This window comes from Balaenoptera acutorostrata, chromosome 8 (assembly GCF_949987535.1).
Source record: "Balaenoptera acutorostrata chromosome 8, mBalAcu1.1, whole genome shotgun sequence".
NCBI classification, from domain to species: domain Eukaryota; kingdom Metazoa; phylum Chordata; class Mammalia; order Artiodactyla; family Balaenopteridae; genus Balaenoptera; species Balaenoptera acutorostrata.
This window is the reverse complement of record NC_080071.1, coordinates 20,223,209-20,234,831: the sequence shown is the minus strand read 5'-3', so window position 1 is coordinate 20,234,831 and position 11,623 is coordinate 20,223,209. Positions and strand designations below refer to the sequence as shown.

At 42.9% G+C, this 11,623-nt stretch overlaps 1 protein-coding gene across 2 annotated transcripts in view; it reads left to right on the top strand.

Moving 5' to 3' along the window:
* The window catches only part of CCDC148 (coiled-coil domain containing 148), a 294,377-nt gene that overhangs the window by 245,243 nt on the left and 37,511 nt on the right, over nt 1–11,623 (top strand). For both annotated transcript variants that reach the window (XM_057551473.1, XM_057551471.1), the window contains exon 14: nt 10,412–10,529. In XM_057551473.1, the coding sequence (XP_057407456.1) occupies nt 10,412–10,529 (118 nt within the window). The remainder of the gene's footprint in view (nt 1–10,411; nt 10,530–11,623) is intronic.

Sequence of the window (11,623 nt, the reverse complement as noted above, 5' to 3'; positions counted from 1 at the left end):
CCCATTAAGGCAGAAGCTCTGCATTTAACTATCACTGTAATATAGTTACATTTGAGGGACTTAACTGAAGTCAATCCTGAAATTACATAGAGAAAAAATAAAAGATCAAAGGATTTGGGGCTTTGAAGGAGTTGGAGGCTGCAGCTATTCATGCCTTGATTGTAGCTGAAGTCATATTTCCCAGACAATGTTTTTAAATTGTGGATTTAAAAAGAGGATTTGTGTTGGAAACTTGGGTGGACAGATGAGGAGGAGCCAGTAAAATATGAGGAAAAGCAGTCAGAAATAGGATGTGCATTCATGAAGGAGGTGGTCATCAGTACCAGGCATTGTTAAGTCAAGTCAGAGGAGCTTTAAAAGAAGGCTCTGAGTTTACAATTTGGAGACACTGGGGAGAGCAGTTTCCACAGAGTGGAAAGGTCAGAGGCCAGACTGCAGGGGGTTTTGGACTAAATCAGACACAAAGAATTAGAGACAAAGTATGGCTACTCCATTTAAGAAATTTTGCCGGGAAGGGAAAAAGAGGATGGTAGCTGAAAAGAGAGAGTTGAAAGATATGTATTTTCCCCATTTGAAGAAGTTTGTATGCAGAAGAAAAGGAACCATGGAGGGGAGAAAGACTGAAGAAATAGGAAAGGAAAAGATTCACTTCTGGAGCAAGGACCTAGAGACGACTAGGTTTATGGGATTAAGAGCCCAGGTTTAAGGAGGAAAGGATGAATAAAGATGAGTCCTGACAAGATTGGAAGTCAACAAAGCATGGTAGGGAAAGTGAACGCTTATGGCCTTTTCTTTTCAGTAAAGTAGGAGGTGAGGTTCTCTGCTAAGAGGGAGACTATCAAGCAGCTGGGGTAAATAAAATCATTCTGAAGGAGTGTTAAATGTCTAGGTAAGGTTCAAACCTCACAAATATATAATAAATTCAATGAAGAATGAGGGTTGGAAATTGTCAGAGCAGATGTGGAAAGAAAAGAAGACAATAAAAGAATATTAATGATAATACCTTTGAAGAGATAGGCCCATCGATCCAAAGCTGGAGAGAGAATTAAGTAAAATCTGATTGTGTCTCATAGCCTGGGAGAAAAGGAAGAGGTAGAATGACAGTAAACTACATGAGGGAAAGACCTAGCCCAGTTCCTGGCACAAAGTTCATAGTTCATAAATATTGTTGAGAAATGGAGAGCCTGATAGGCTAAAGTAGTAGCAGGTTGAGTAAGGTTAAATGAGTGAACATAAAAAGGATGGGAGATTGGAAGGCAGTCCATTCCTAGAGTTGTGCAGCATGCAGCCTTCATCAGTATATGTGGTGACCCTAGAGATTGGAGTCAGAACAGAATCCCTCAGTGTAAAATTTTGGCAGGGAATTGGTGTTCTCAGACCAGGTTCGTTTTGCCTGACAGGCAGCAAGGCAAAACGCTGAGAAGCCAGAGGTGTGCAGCAAAGAGAGCGTTTATTAGCTAAGCAGCCAAGTAAGGAGACAGGAAAACAAGTCTCAGAGCCCCCTCCACAGAGGCAAGGGGCTCCGGGTATTTGTGGGATAAAGAATAAAGCAGCAGGATGGTCTGAGGTGTAGGGAGCATGGGGAAAGTTGGTTGGAAAAAGGTGCAGCAATCATCGTTCTGCTCACGTGTAACTAAGCTACAGGCTTTTGCATGTTCAAAAATGGAGATGCTTAGCACGATCTGAGGGTGGAGTTTTCAGCTCTCTGACATCAAAAGGTCACCTAGCGGACACTCATGCATGCTCAGTTGGAGGGTTGGTGGTCCTATCCAGTCTTAACCAGCTCAGCTCGAGCTAGACACACTTGACTCCTAGTTCCCGGAAAACAACTCAGGTAAACATCTTATTGTATCGTCTCCGTGCAGCTTGGAGAACATGCAAGTCTTAAAATGACCTTGATTAGTGAAGGCAGGTGAAATGGATTTGATAATGATTACCCACAGTTTCAGTAGGTGATGCCAAGCTCCAAGTTTGGTCTAAGGAGTGGGCTGTTGAAGCAGGGGAGAAGCAAATGCTGCTGGGGAATCAAGGAACTGTAAGAGTGGAGTTTTGAATAACCCTCAGGAAATGTCGGGCAGTGACCTGGGAAGCCAGTAGTTGATCCCAAGAACCCTATTAGAAAGAGGATGGTCTAACCCAAGTCAATGGATAAAACTTTTCTGGAATTGTTGGAGAGCCAGGAAAATGCTAGCCTTCTTCCCTTACCATTCATTGTAAAAGGGTAACAATGGAAGTAGGATCACCTGGGAAGCACTGGTTTTCAGTTAAGAGAAACATTTGAAAGGAGCAGCGGAGAGTCAGTGAGATGGGGCTGCATGCTCCAGTGGAGGGAGTTTTTATCACTAACTTTGTTTAGAGTTGCTGATGCATGGTGATTAAAAAAAAAGAAGAAGAAGACAGGCTTTTATTATTGCTTTTAATTCCCGATAGACAATGCATCTTTTATTTCTTGTACCCTACTTGAAATGCTATTGAAAAGGAGTATTCTAGGAAATTTTTGAGGCTATGTGAGGATATAAAAGGATTACTGAAAACTAGATGGAAAGGGTTAGGAGTAGTTCGAAAAGAGGAGGATAAACGTGGCAGAGATGTCTTTCTGCACTAACTTGAGGCAAGGGCTAATATGATATTTGCAACATTCTTTCAGTAACCCTCTCCGCACATCTTGTCCTATAGTCTGGATTCCCAGGTTTAAGTCCTTGTTTCACAACTGTTTATATCTCTGCATTTCTAACTCAAGTGAACTCAGGTGGCTAGGTTGGAACTGATTACAACCAACAGGAAAATGTACATGACTCTTATTTATGGGTTTTCACTTCCAGCATGAAAAATATTTACCCCCCTGGAGTTGGCAAGAACTATTCCCAAGGGAAGTGGCTCATAGCTGAAGTGCTTTCAAGTTGTTTCTTCCTTCTTTGATTTTACTGAACAGACCCTTTAAATATCACCAGGAGTCTGAGATTTTCAACTGTCATCAGGATACACCAGTGTTTTGTCCATTGGAGGGAAAGAAAGAGGTTCAGTAACAGCCGTTGTTGCAACTACCCATCACTGACACTGACCCAAGCCGGGGCGGACCACTGCCACTGAGGGAACCTGTCATCCATGTGTGTTTGAGTCATGGGGGTGGGATGGGGTTGAAAGATTCTGCTCTTTTTTTTTCTTTTTAAATTGAAGTACCCTTAATTTACAACGTTGTGTTAGTTTCTGGTGTACACCAAAGTGATTCAGTCATACATATACATAAACATTCTTTTTCATATTCTTTTCCATTACGGTTTATCACAGGACATTGAATATAGTTCCCTGTGCTATACACTAGGACCTTGTTGTTTATTCATTCTCTATATAATAGTTTGCATCTGCTAATCCCAAACTCCCAATCCAACCCTCTGCCATCCTCACCCCTGCTTGGAAACCACAAGCCTGTTCTCTATGTCTGTGAATCTGTTTCTGTTTCATAGATAAAGAACATGTGGTATATATATACAGTGGAATATGACATCACTTATATGTGGAATCTAAAATATGACACAAATTAAAGATTCTGCTCTTGAACGTCAGTAGCATGAAAGCAGGAACTTCTAGTGTGGGTCAATCCTGAGGCATATAACTGTTTAGCACATGCAACCATAAATAAGAAGCCCTATCTGGGTAGTAATTTGTATCTGGTTTTGTCTTGATAACAGTAGGCAGGTAGAGTCCCTCTAATCAAAATATTTATCTTTGCTGTAGTTCTCAAAGTGTGGTCCCCAGACCAGCAGAACCAGCATCACCTGGAAACTTCTTAGAAATGCAGATTTTTCAGACCCCGCCTCACTACTTCTGGATCAGAAACTCTGGAGGCAGTCAAGCAATCTGCGCTTCAACAAGCCCTCCAGGTGATCCTGACATTAGCGCAAATTAGGGACCCAAGGGGCCAGGTGGTGCTGCGCTCAGACCAGACTGCTCATTAGAATCACCTGGGGAACTTTTAACAAAATATCAATGCTGGAGCCCCCGAACCAGATTGTGATGTAAATAGAGTGGTGTGGGGCCCTGGCATCAGAACTTTTTCTAAGTTCCGATAATTCCAATGATAGTCACAGTTGAGAACTGTCGCTTTAGAGCAATATAAGAAGGAGCTGTTTAATTTAGGACTTTGTGATAAATTCAAAAATAATTTATTAAAACAATTTTATGTATTTTACTAGGATGTTAATTTAAGCATGCTTATATAGAATAAACCACAAATAACGTAAGATTTAAGAGGGGGGATCTTGTCTGGTTTTTATTTTTCACTATTGTTATCCTGAGCACCTGGGGCAGTGCTTGGCACATAGTAAGTGCTCAAGTAACTCTGTTGACTAATTGAATTAATCAATTAAAGACTGGAGTTCCAATAGGAACTTGCCTTTACACCGCACAAAGGAACCAGTAAGCACTCTGAGCTAGAAGAATAGTATCTTTTTCTGGGGTTGGCGTGAGTTCATCTCCTTGTGGTTCTGCGGGTTCTCTGTGAATCCTCTTTGTTCTTGTCCCATGCTGATCTGTACCAGGATGTCACTGCTTTGTATCAGGGTTCACATTACATTTGCAGGAACTGGTCTCTGCTTATGCCCTTAGCCAGAACACCCACTGAGTTGAGTCTCATCACCCGGATCGTTAGAGGCGCGATACCGGCACTGGTTATGTTATCTCCCTTCTTTTCTCTGGGCTGGCTTCTCCACCTCCTCTCCTCCAGGCCTCCACCTTTGGACAGGTGCTGCCCTGCACCTGGCCTGCCTATGTTTTGATCTGCGCACTCTTCCCTGTTGGAGTTCCCTAGAGCTCACGGAGGGGTTCTCTTTGCTTGGTGGGCAAAACAACTTTCTGAGTGGGGTTTAAGCCGAAACTGGATTTCCCAGCAGGCAGAAGCAGGTTCACCACCCTGCTGCTGCTCAAACCCCTGTGGCAATAGCACCTCCAGCGTGTGCCTGTTAAAGATTTCTTGTTCAATGTTGAGTAAGCCACATCACCTAAAAATGAAGTAGCAGATTTGTTTAGAAACTGCCTCTAATTCAGTAGGGCAAATTACTTCCCTGAAACATTTTTGATGGGAGTTCCATACTGGTTAGAGTAATCGAATTAAGATGTGTTGTTAATGCTGTTTTATTTACTGCTTAAATTTTAAAAAAAAACAAAAACTGTAGAACCTCCCACTATCAGCAATTATTCTGAAGTCTTTTTTCCCCTCTTGTTTGCTGTAGCTTCCTTTTAGACTGAAGTTACCTGTGTCTCCAGATAGGAGGGAGGTCAAGATTTTGTACTTAATATTTTGCCCAGTTCTTACTGAAGTTTCACTAAAGCAAAGGGAGGCTCTTACTGAAGTTCGTGGTGTTTCCAAACCATTTGCATTTGTATACTCATCTCTTAGAGTGCAATACACACATAAAAATTATCCAAAATTATACATAAATTCTCCATTTCTACATGAAAGCTTCTTGTCCCTTCAACTACACTCAGGTCCAGAGGCTTAAACAAAATCCTTTTCAGATTATTGTTAATGCTGTGCCTGATTCTGCAGCAGCTGTTGCTTTTGAATAATATGATGCTTCTCCTCCCCCAAGAGGAGTGGAAAAGGCCTCCTCTGCCGCACTCTCAACCTTCGTCACCTCAAGGAGCATAAAGCAGACTGAGAGAAGAACCTAGGATTCCTGTTTGGGAATTCAGTGCAGAGCTTAAAGACTATTGAGTTTTGCCACTTCCTGACATTGACTTTCATAGAACAGTTTAATTTGGAGAAAAGCTGCTACCTCAAATGGCTGAAGGTATTTATGTGGAAAATTTTCCAAATGATTGACTTTACTGTGTTGCTATTTTCTTTCCCCATGAATATGTGAGTATTTGGCTTTCTCCCAGGAGTTTTTCTGCATCACTTCTCTTTAGGCAAAGACATTTTTCTATCCAGACTGGGAAAAGAAAGATGTACCAAGAGCTTCCCCCTTTACAGTGAATTATTATTTGAGTTTAAACGATCACATCTCTAAGAATGAAGAATTTGAGTGTGTCTGTTTCCTGAAATCTTCCCTTGGCTAATCTTCATGGTAGTCTGAGTCATCTTGATCATCACTTTGGAGCCAATGCAACTGTGATCAGCTTCCACCAGCACTGCCCTGCCTCTCTCCTCCCCGTTGGCATCAGTCTTACTGAAGGGGTTGTCTCTGCTCCCTCTTACTTCCTTATCTCCCGCTAATTCTTCAGCCACCTCTCTAATGCTGAGGTCGCCAATGGCTCCCTGTTATTTTTTTTTTTTTTAATTTTTATTTATTTATTTATATTTATTTATGGCTGTGTTGGGTCTTCGTTTCTGTGCGAGGGCTTTCTCTAGTTGCAGCAAGTGGGGGCCACTCTTCATCGCGGTGCGCGGGCCTCTCATTATCGCGGCCTCTCTTGTTGCGGAGCACAGGCTCCAGACGCGCAGGCTCAGTAGCTGTGGCTCACGGGCCTAGTTGCTCCGCGGCATGTGGGATCTTCCCAGACCAGGGCTCGAACCCGTGTCCCCTGCATTGGCAGGCAGACTCTCAACCACTGCGCCACCAGGGAAGCCCGGCTCCCTGTTATTTAATCCAATGATTATCTTAGATTATAACTGATTTGTAGCATGTGACATTGCTGTTCCCATCTTCCTTTGCTTCTTTGCCACCATTTCTCCTCATTCTCCTAGTTTCCTCCTCTTCTGCCCCTTTCTTAAAAGTTGCTTCCTTGGGTTGTAGCAGAGTGGGGAAATTAAACTGATAATATCCCCCGCCTTTTGAAAAGAAATTAAACTTCTAAATAGTTGAATAAATATATATGTCTAGAATTGAAACTCTATGAGAGCAGGTTTTTTTGTTTTAATCAGCATGGATCACCCACCCTAGAACGGTGCTTGGCACAGAGTGGGTGCCCAGCCAACGAATGAATGAATGATATAAAATTTATAAATACTGAAAATATATATAGAAAAGAAGGAAAAAAAGTTGTTTCCTTGGGAACCAATGCAAGGCCTGCCTCTCTTCTTACTCTACAGTCTCTTCCTGGCTGGTGCCATCTGTCCCTCAGACTCAATCCCATGCCGTTGATAACGGTCCCTGTCCAGATCTTACGACGGCAGATCTGTGTCTAAACTGAACCTAATTCCTTCCCTTCCCGGTTTCTCCAAGTCCCCAGTTTTAGTGAGGGATGCCATTGTTCATCATGCAAGACAGAAACCTTAACTTCCTCTCCCCTCTTCCCATAAAAAACACTAGCGAGTCCTACTTATTCTATTTTCTACATAAATTTTAAATCCATGTCTTCTCCCTAACTCCTACCAGCACCCCTCCCCCTGCCCTAATTCAGGAAACCATCAACTTGCATCTGGATAATTCTCTCTGGTCTTGCTTCCTTGCAGTCCATCCTCCATATTATAGGAGAGAGTTTTCTGATCCCATTGCCCTGATCAAAGCCCTCACGCTTGCAGAGCCCCCGCAGTCTGGCCTGTCTTGCCTCCCCAGCCTCAGCTCTTGGCACTCCTCACCTTACCTTTTTCATTTTTGGTCATTCCAGATATTTTTCAGTTCTTCAAAAGTACCGTGCTCTCCCACCTTCTGGGCCTTCATATTGCCATTTCTTTTTTTCTACCTAGAACATTCTTTCTATTCTCTCCCCATCTGGAGAATTCCTGCTCCCTTTTTAGATCTGAAATTCAGACCACTTCCTGTTGGTTGCTTCCCTGAATGCCCCAAGTCTGGCAAAGGTACCTCTCCCATGACCTCTGCCCCATTGTCCCATCAGAGCAAGAGTCCCCCTGTGTCATAATTGCCTGGGTCTTTGTATCGGCATTATATGGTCACTTCTGTGAGGACAGGAGTGTGTCTCCTGTGTTGAAATCATATCTCCAGTGCTTAGCACAGTGATTGATGCAGAGAGATGCTCAAATTTTTGTTGAAGAAATGAGTGAGCCTCAAAGTAAAGCATGAGCCAGCTTTCTTTACCACACAGCCTCAAATGCCTCACTCTGCAACCTCTTCCTCACTAGTCAAGCTCCTCTAAATAAAACAACTGTTACTTTCCCACAAAGCAGCCAAAACTTTGCTGCAGACAAAGCAACCTATACATCCCGAGGAAGAGAAACTTTTCAAAAGTTCTGAGAATTAACATATGGTAATTGTCAAATCCCAGGGTGTCTTTTAATTGAACCTTCACAGTAGTTCACTTAGCTTGTACTCAGTGCTTAAACTGAGTAGAACCTCATTAGGGAGGTTGTGTCATGCCTTAGTGAAAATGGAGGGAAAGAGAAATAGAGCTTTCCATGACAGAGAGGCGGCAAAGAAGGGGAGCAATCTGGTCTGCAGATTCTTTAATCCATGTAGCTGACTGTACTGACTCCTGAAATGGGAGATGATGGTGGAGAACAGCCACAGCCATCAAGGGAGCCTAGAATCTTCCTTCCAAACCCCATTCTGGGTTTTGTCCTCGAAAAGCATCTGCTGCCTGCTTCCCTTCTCTCCTTTCTCAGAGCACCTTCTTCAGTGCCAGCCTCAGGAGCAACCTGATTTTAAAGAGTTTTCCTCCCCAGGAGCAAATCATTGAGGGGACCATGTAACTACCAGGTTCAGCCCCCCAGTGCTTTTCTGGGCCTCTCTGTCATTGCTCATCCACTTGTTCTATTCTAGCCACCGTGAACCCTTTCCTGCTCAGGGCTGTGACGAGGTGGGGCAAGTGAGGCCCCCGGGGGTGCAAAACTGAAGAAGTCGCCCACTCTTGGATGCCAGCGCCGCACGTGCAGGACCCTGAGTGCGAGTGCCTCCCTGGACTCACCCCCATCCCGGCTCCTGTTCTGCCCCACCTCAGCCGCCGTGTCTCCTGACCTCTGCAAATTCTAGTCCTCCAGAACCAGCTCAGACGCTGCCTCCTCTAAAGAGCTCTTGCTGAAGCTCACCAGTCTCTCTCACAGCCCAGCAAGTAGTCATCGCACCTTCCTCTGAATTCTCAGTGGACCTTATTTATACCTCCCTGAAGACACTGTATACCTTGTTTAGTTCTTGGGCTTGTCTTTATCTCTGTTAAACCACAAACTGTTTAAGAACAGTCGTTTTCTCAGTGTGCTTTCAATATCTAGCACAGGGTTTGGCACACAGTAGGTGTTCATAAGTCAGTGAGGTGAGTGGAGCTGTCAGGAGGAGAAGAGAGAAGAGCATAGTGGTTAGTTGCATGGGGGTGAGAGGGTGAGGAGTACGCATGGGCCCTGGGGCCAGTCTGCCTGGGTTTGACCTCAGGCTCTGCCATTTACTGGGTGTGAGAGCTTGGACAATTTACGTCACTTGTCTCTGCCTCCATTTCTTTATCTTTAAAATGGGATCAATAGTGATACCCTAACATGGGATCAATAGTGGTACCCCAACATGTGAAGTCTAATTGAGCTAAAAGAGGTAAAGCCCTTAGCACAAGACTTGGTGCCTAGTGAACACCTCAGTAAATGTCGGGATTCAGAATAAAAAAGGGTCTAGCGAAGGGATATCCATGGAAAATGCAGGTGTGCACGCTAAGGGTAAAGCACATTTGTGACTGATGCCATAGAGGAAGTTAAATCTAAACCGTTAATGATGGAAGACAGAGGCAACGGCCACTTACACCCTCGAGAACCCAGATGCCTACTGTTTTTGAAAAGACAAATCTTATCTCTACAATTCAGTAGAAGAATAGCTTGAGCAAGAAGATGGTTAGGGAGGCTGCCTGAAAAGGCAGCTGAGGAGACCCAAATGAACCTGGGAGTACTAAAACAGGTATTTAAATATGCCCTGTTTTAATATCTGCTAAGGGGGATGGAAACAGAATGCTAAGGGAAAGTCATGTTTTTGCTGCCATCTACAGTCAAAGTGCAATTTTCAAAGTTTCTTAACACACACACACACACACACATAGTTATGAATAACAGTGTAGAGTTTGGTTTAAAATCTAGTAATTGAGATACTTTGGGCATATTATTCTAGTATTTTATTTACCAGTGTTTCTAAAATTATGTATATTTAATCAGTAATATAGCCTTTTTAACATCTCAAATTGTGTTAGAACTTATCAGAAGACGGCTGAAATAAGAGTGAAGCAGTCATCTGTTGGGTTGGATTAGATGCAGCTGTGGCAGCTGACAGTTCATACAAAGATTTTAATGAAGAAAGAGATAGATTGGATTTTACCCCATGTTTTCCTGCCCCATGACCTGCAGTTCTATGATTGTTATTAGAATTATTGTAAATTGTATTTTATACAAGCATCCTTTATTGTTTTGATATGAGAAATCAACCAAAAGCAAGTAAAAACAGTATGACAGTGATGTCACTTCTGAGATGCCTTCTGTCCCTATGCACCTATCCACGTAATCTCCATTATCATGATGTTTTCCTAACTTTCCTGTGCATTATTTTTAAAGGGTTAAATACAGACAGGAATTATTGGAAAAGCGTTTGATGGAGAAAAAAGAAGTGACCCTTCAAGAAGCACTTGAAGAAGCAGAGAGAGAGAAGCGAATAGAAGCCCTAAGGAAACAGGTGTTTTTAATTTGGAAAATTTCATGGGTGGTTTAAAAAAATGTTTCTAAGTGCTCTTAATGACATTATTACTAGGGCTTAGTTCATGACATCTGCTATATAAAATGTAACTTCCCCAAATTGGGACACTGGTGTTCATTGCTGGGAGCAATTAGATTTATGTTGAACCATTTCCAGTTTCTTAGTATATTAAAAGAATTTTATCAGCACCTTTAAAATAGCTCTCCCAAGATTTAAATGCATCCATATTACCTCTAGTTTATAAGCTGAATAGTATCCATGTACAGCAGTGAAACTCTGCATCTAGCCGAAGGATTTTATTCTCCTCGAAAAAACGTGGTGGAGATTGAGCAAGATAATCCTCCCTAGGGTAGGAACCTCTCTTTGGAAACATCCCACAGTCAACAAACAGGTTAAAAACCACTTTTTAAAAAATACTGTTTTTGTGGAGAAATAAAAGTCTCCCATTGCTTTGGCTCGTAAAAGTAGGCAAAAGTTCTGAAGGTAGTAGTCAGCAAGAGCAAGAATTTAAGACCTTGGGAAATGTGATAAAATAGTTTTACTTGGTAATTTTTCAAAGTTTTTAACCTGAAAGTGATTAGCTCAACTCACAAGCTCTAAAGTCTTCATTGACACCATTTCCCAGCTGATAGTAAATGACTGTCAGGTTTCCCTTCTCTGTCAGTGAAGGCAGTATAGAATCTTGGGGAAGAACTTGGCCTCTGGTGTCCTTCAAAACTGATACAGGGCTTCCCTGGTGGCGCAGTGGTTGAGAATCTGCCTGCCAATGCAGGGGACACGGGTTCGCGCCCTGGTCCGGGAAGATCCCACATGCTGCGGAGCAACTAGGCCCGTGAGCCACAACTACTGAGCCTGCGCGTCTGGAGCCTGTGCTCCGCAACGAGAGGCCGTGACAGTGAGAGGCCCACGCACCGCGATGAAGAGTGGCCCCCGCTCGCCGCAACTAGAGAAAGCCCTCGCATAGAAACGAAGACCCAACACAGCCAAAAATAAATAAATAAATTAATAATAATAATAAAAAATTAAAAAAAAAAAAAAACTGGTACAGCCTGGTTCACTACTTACTGGCAGAG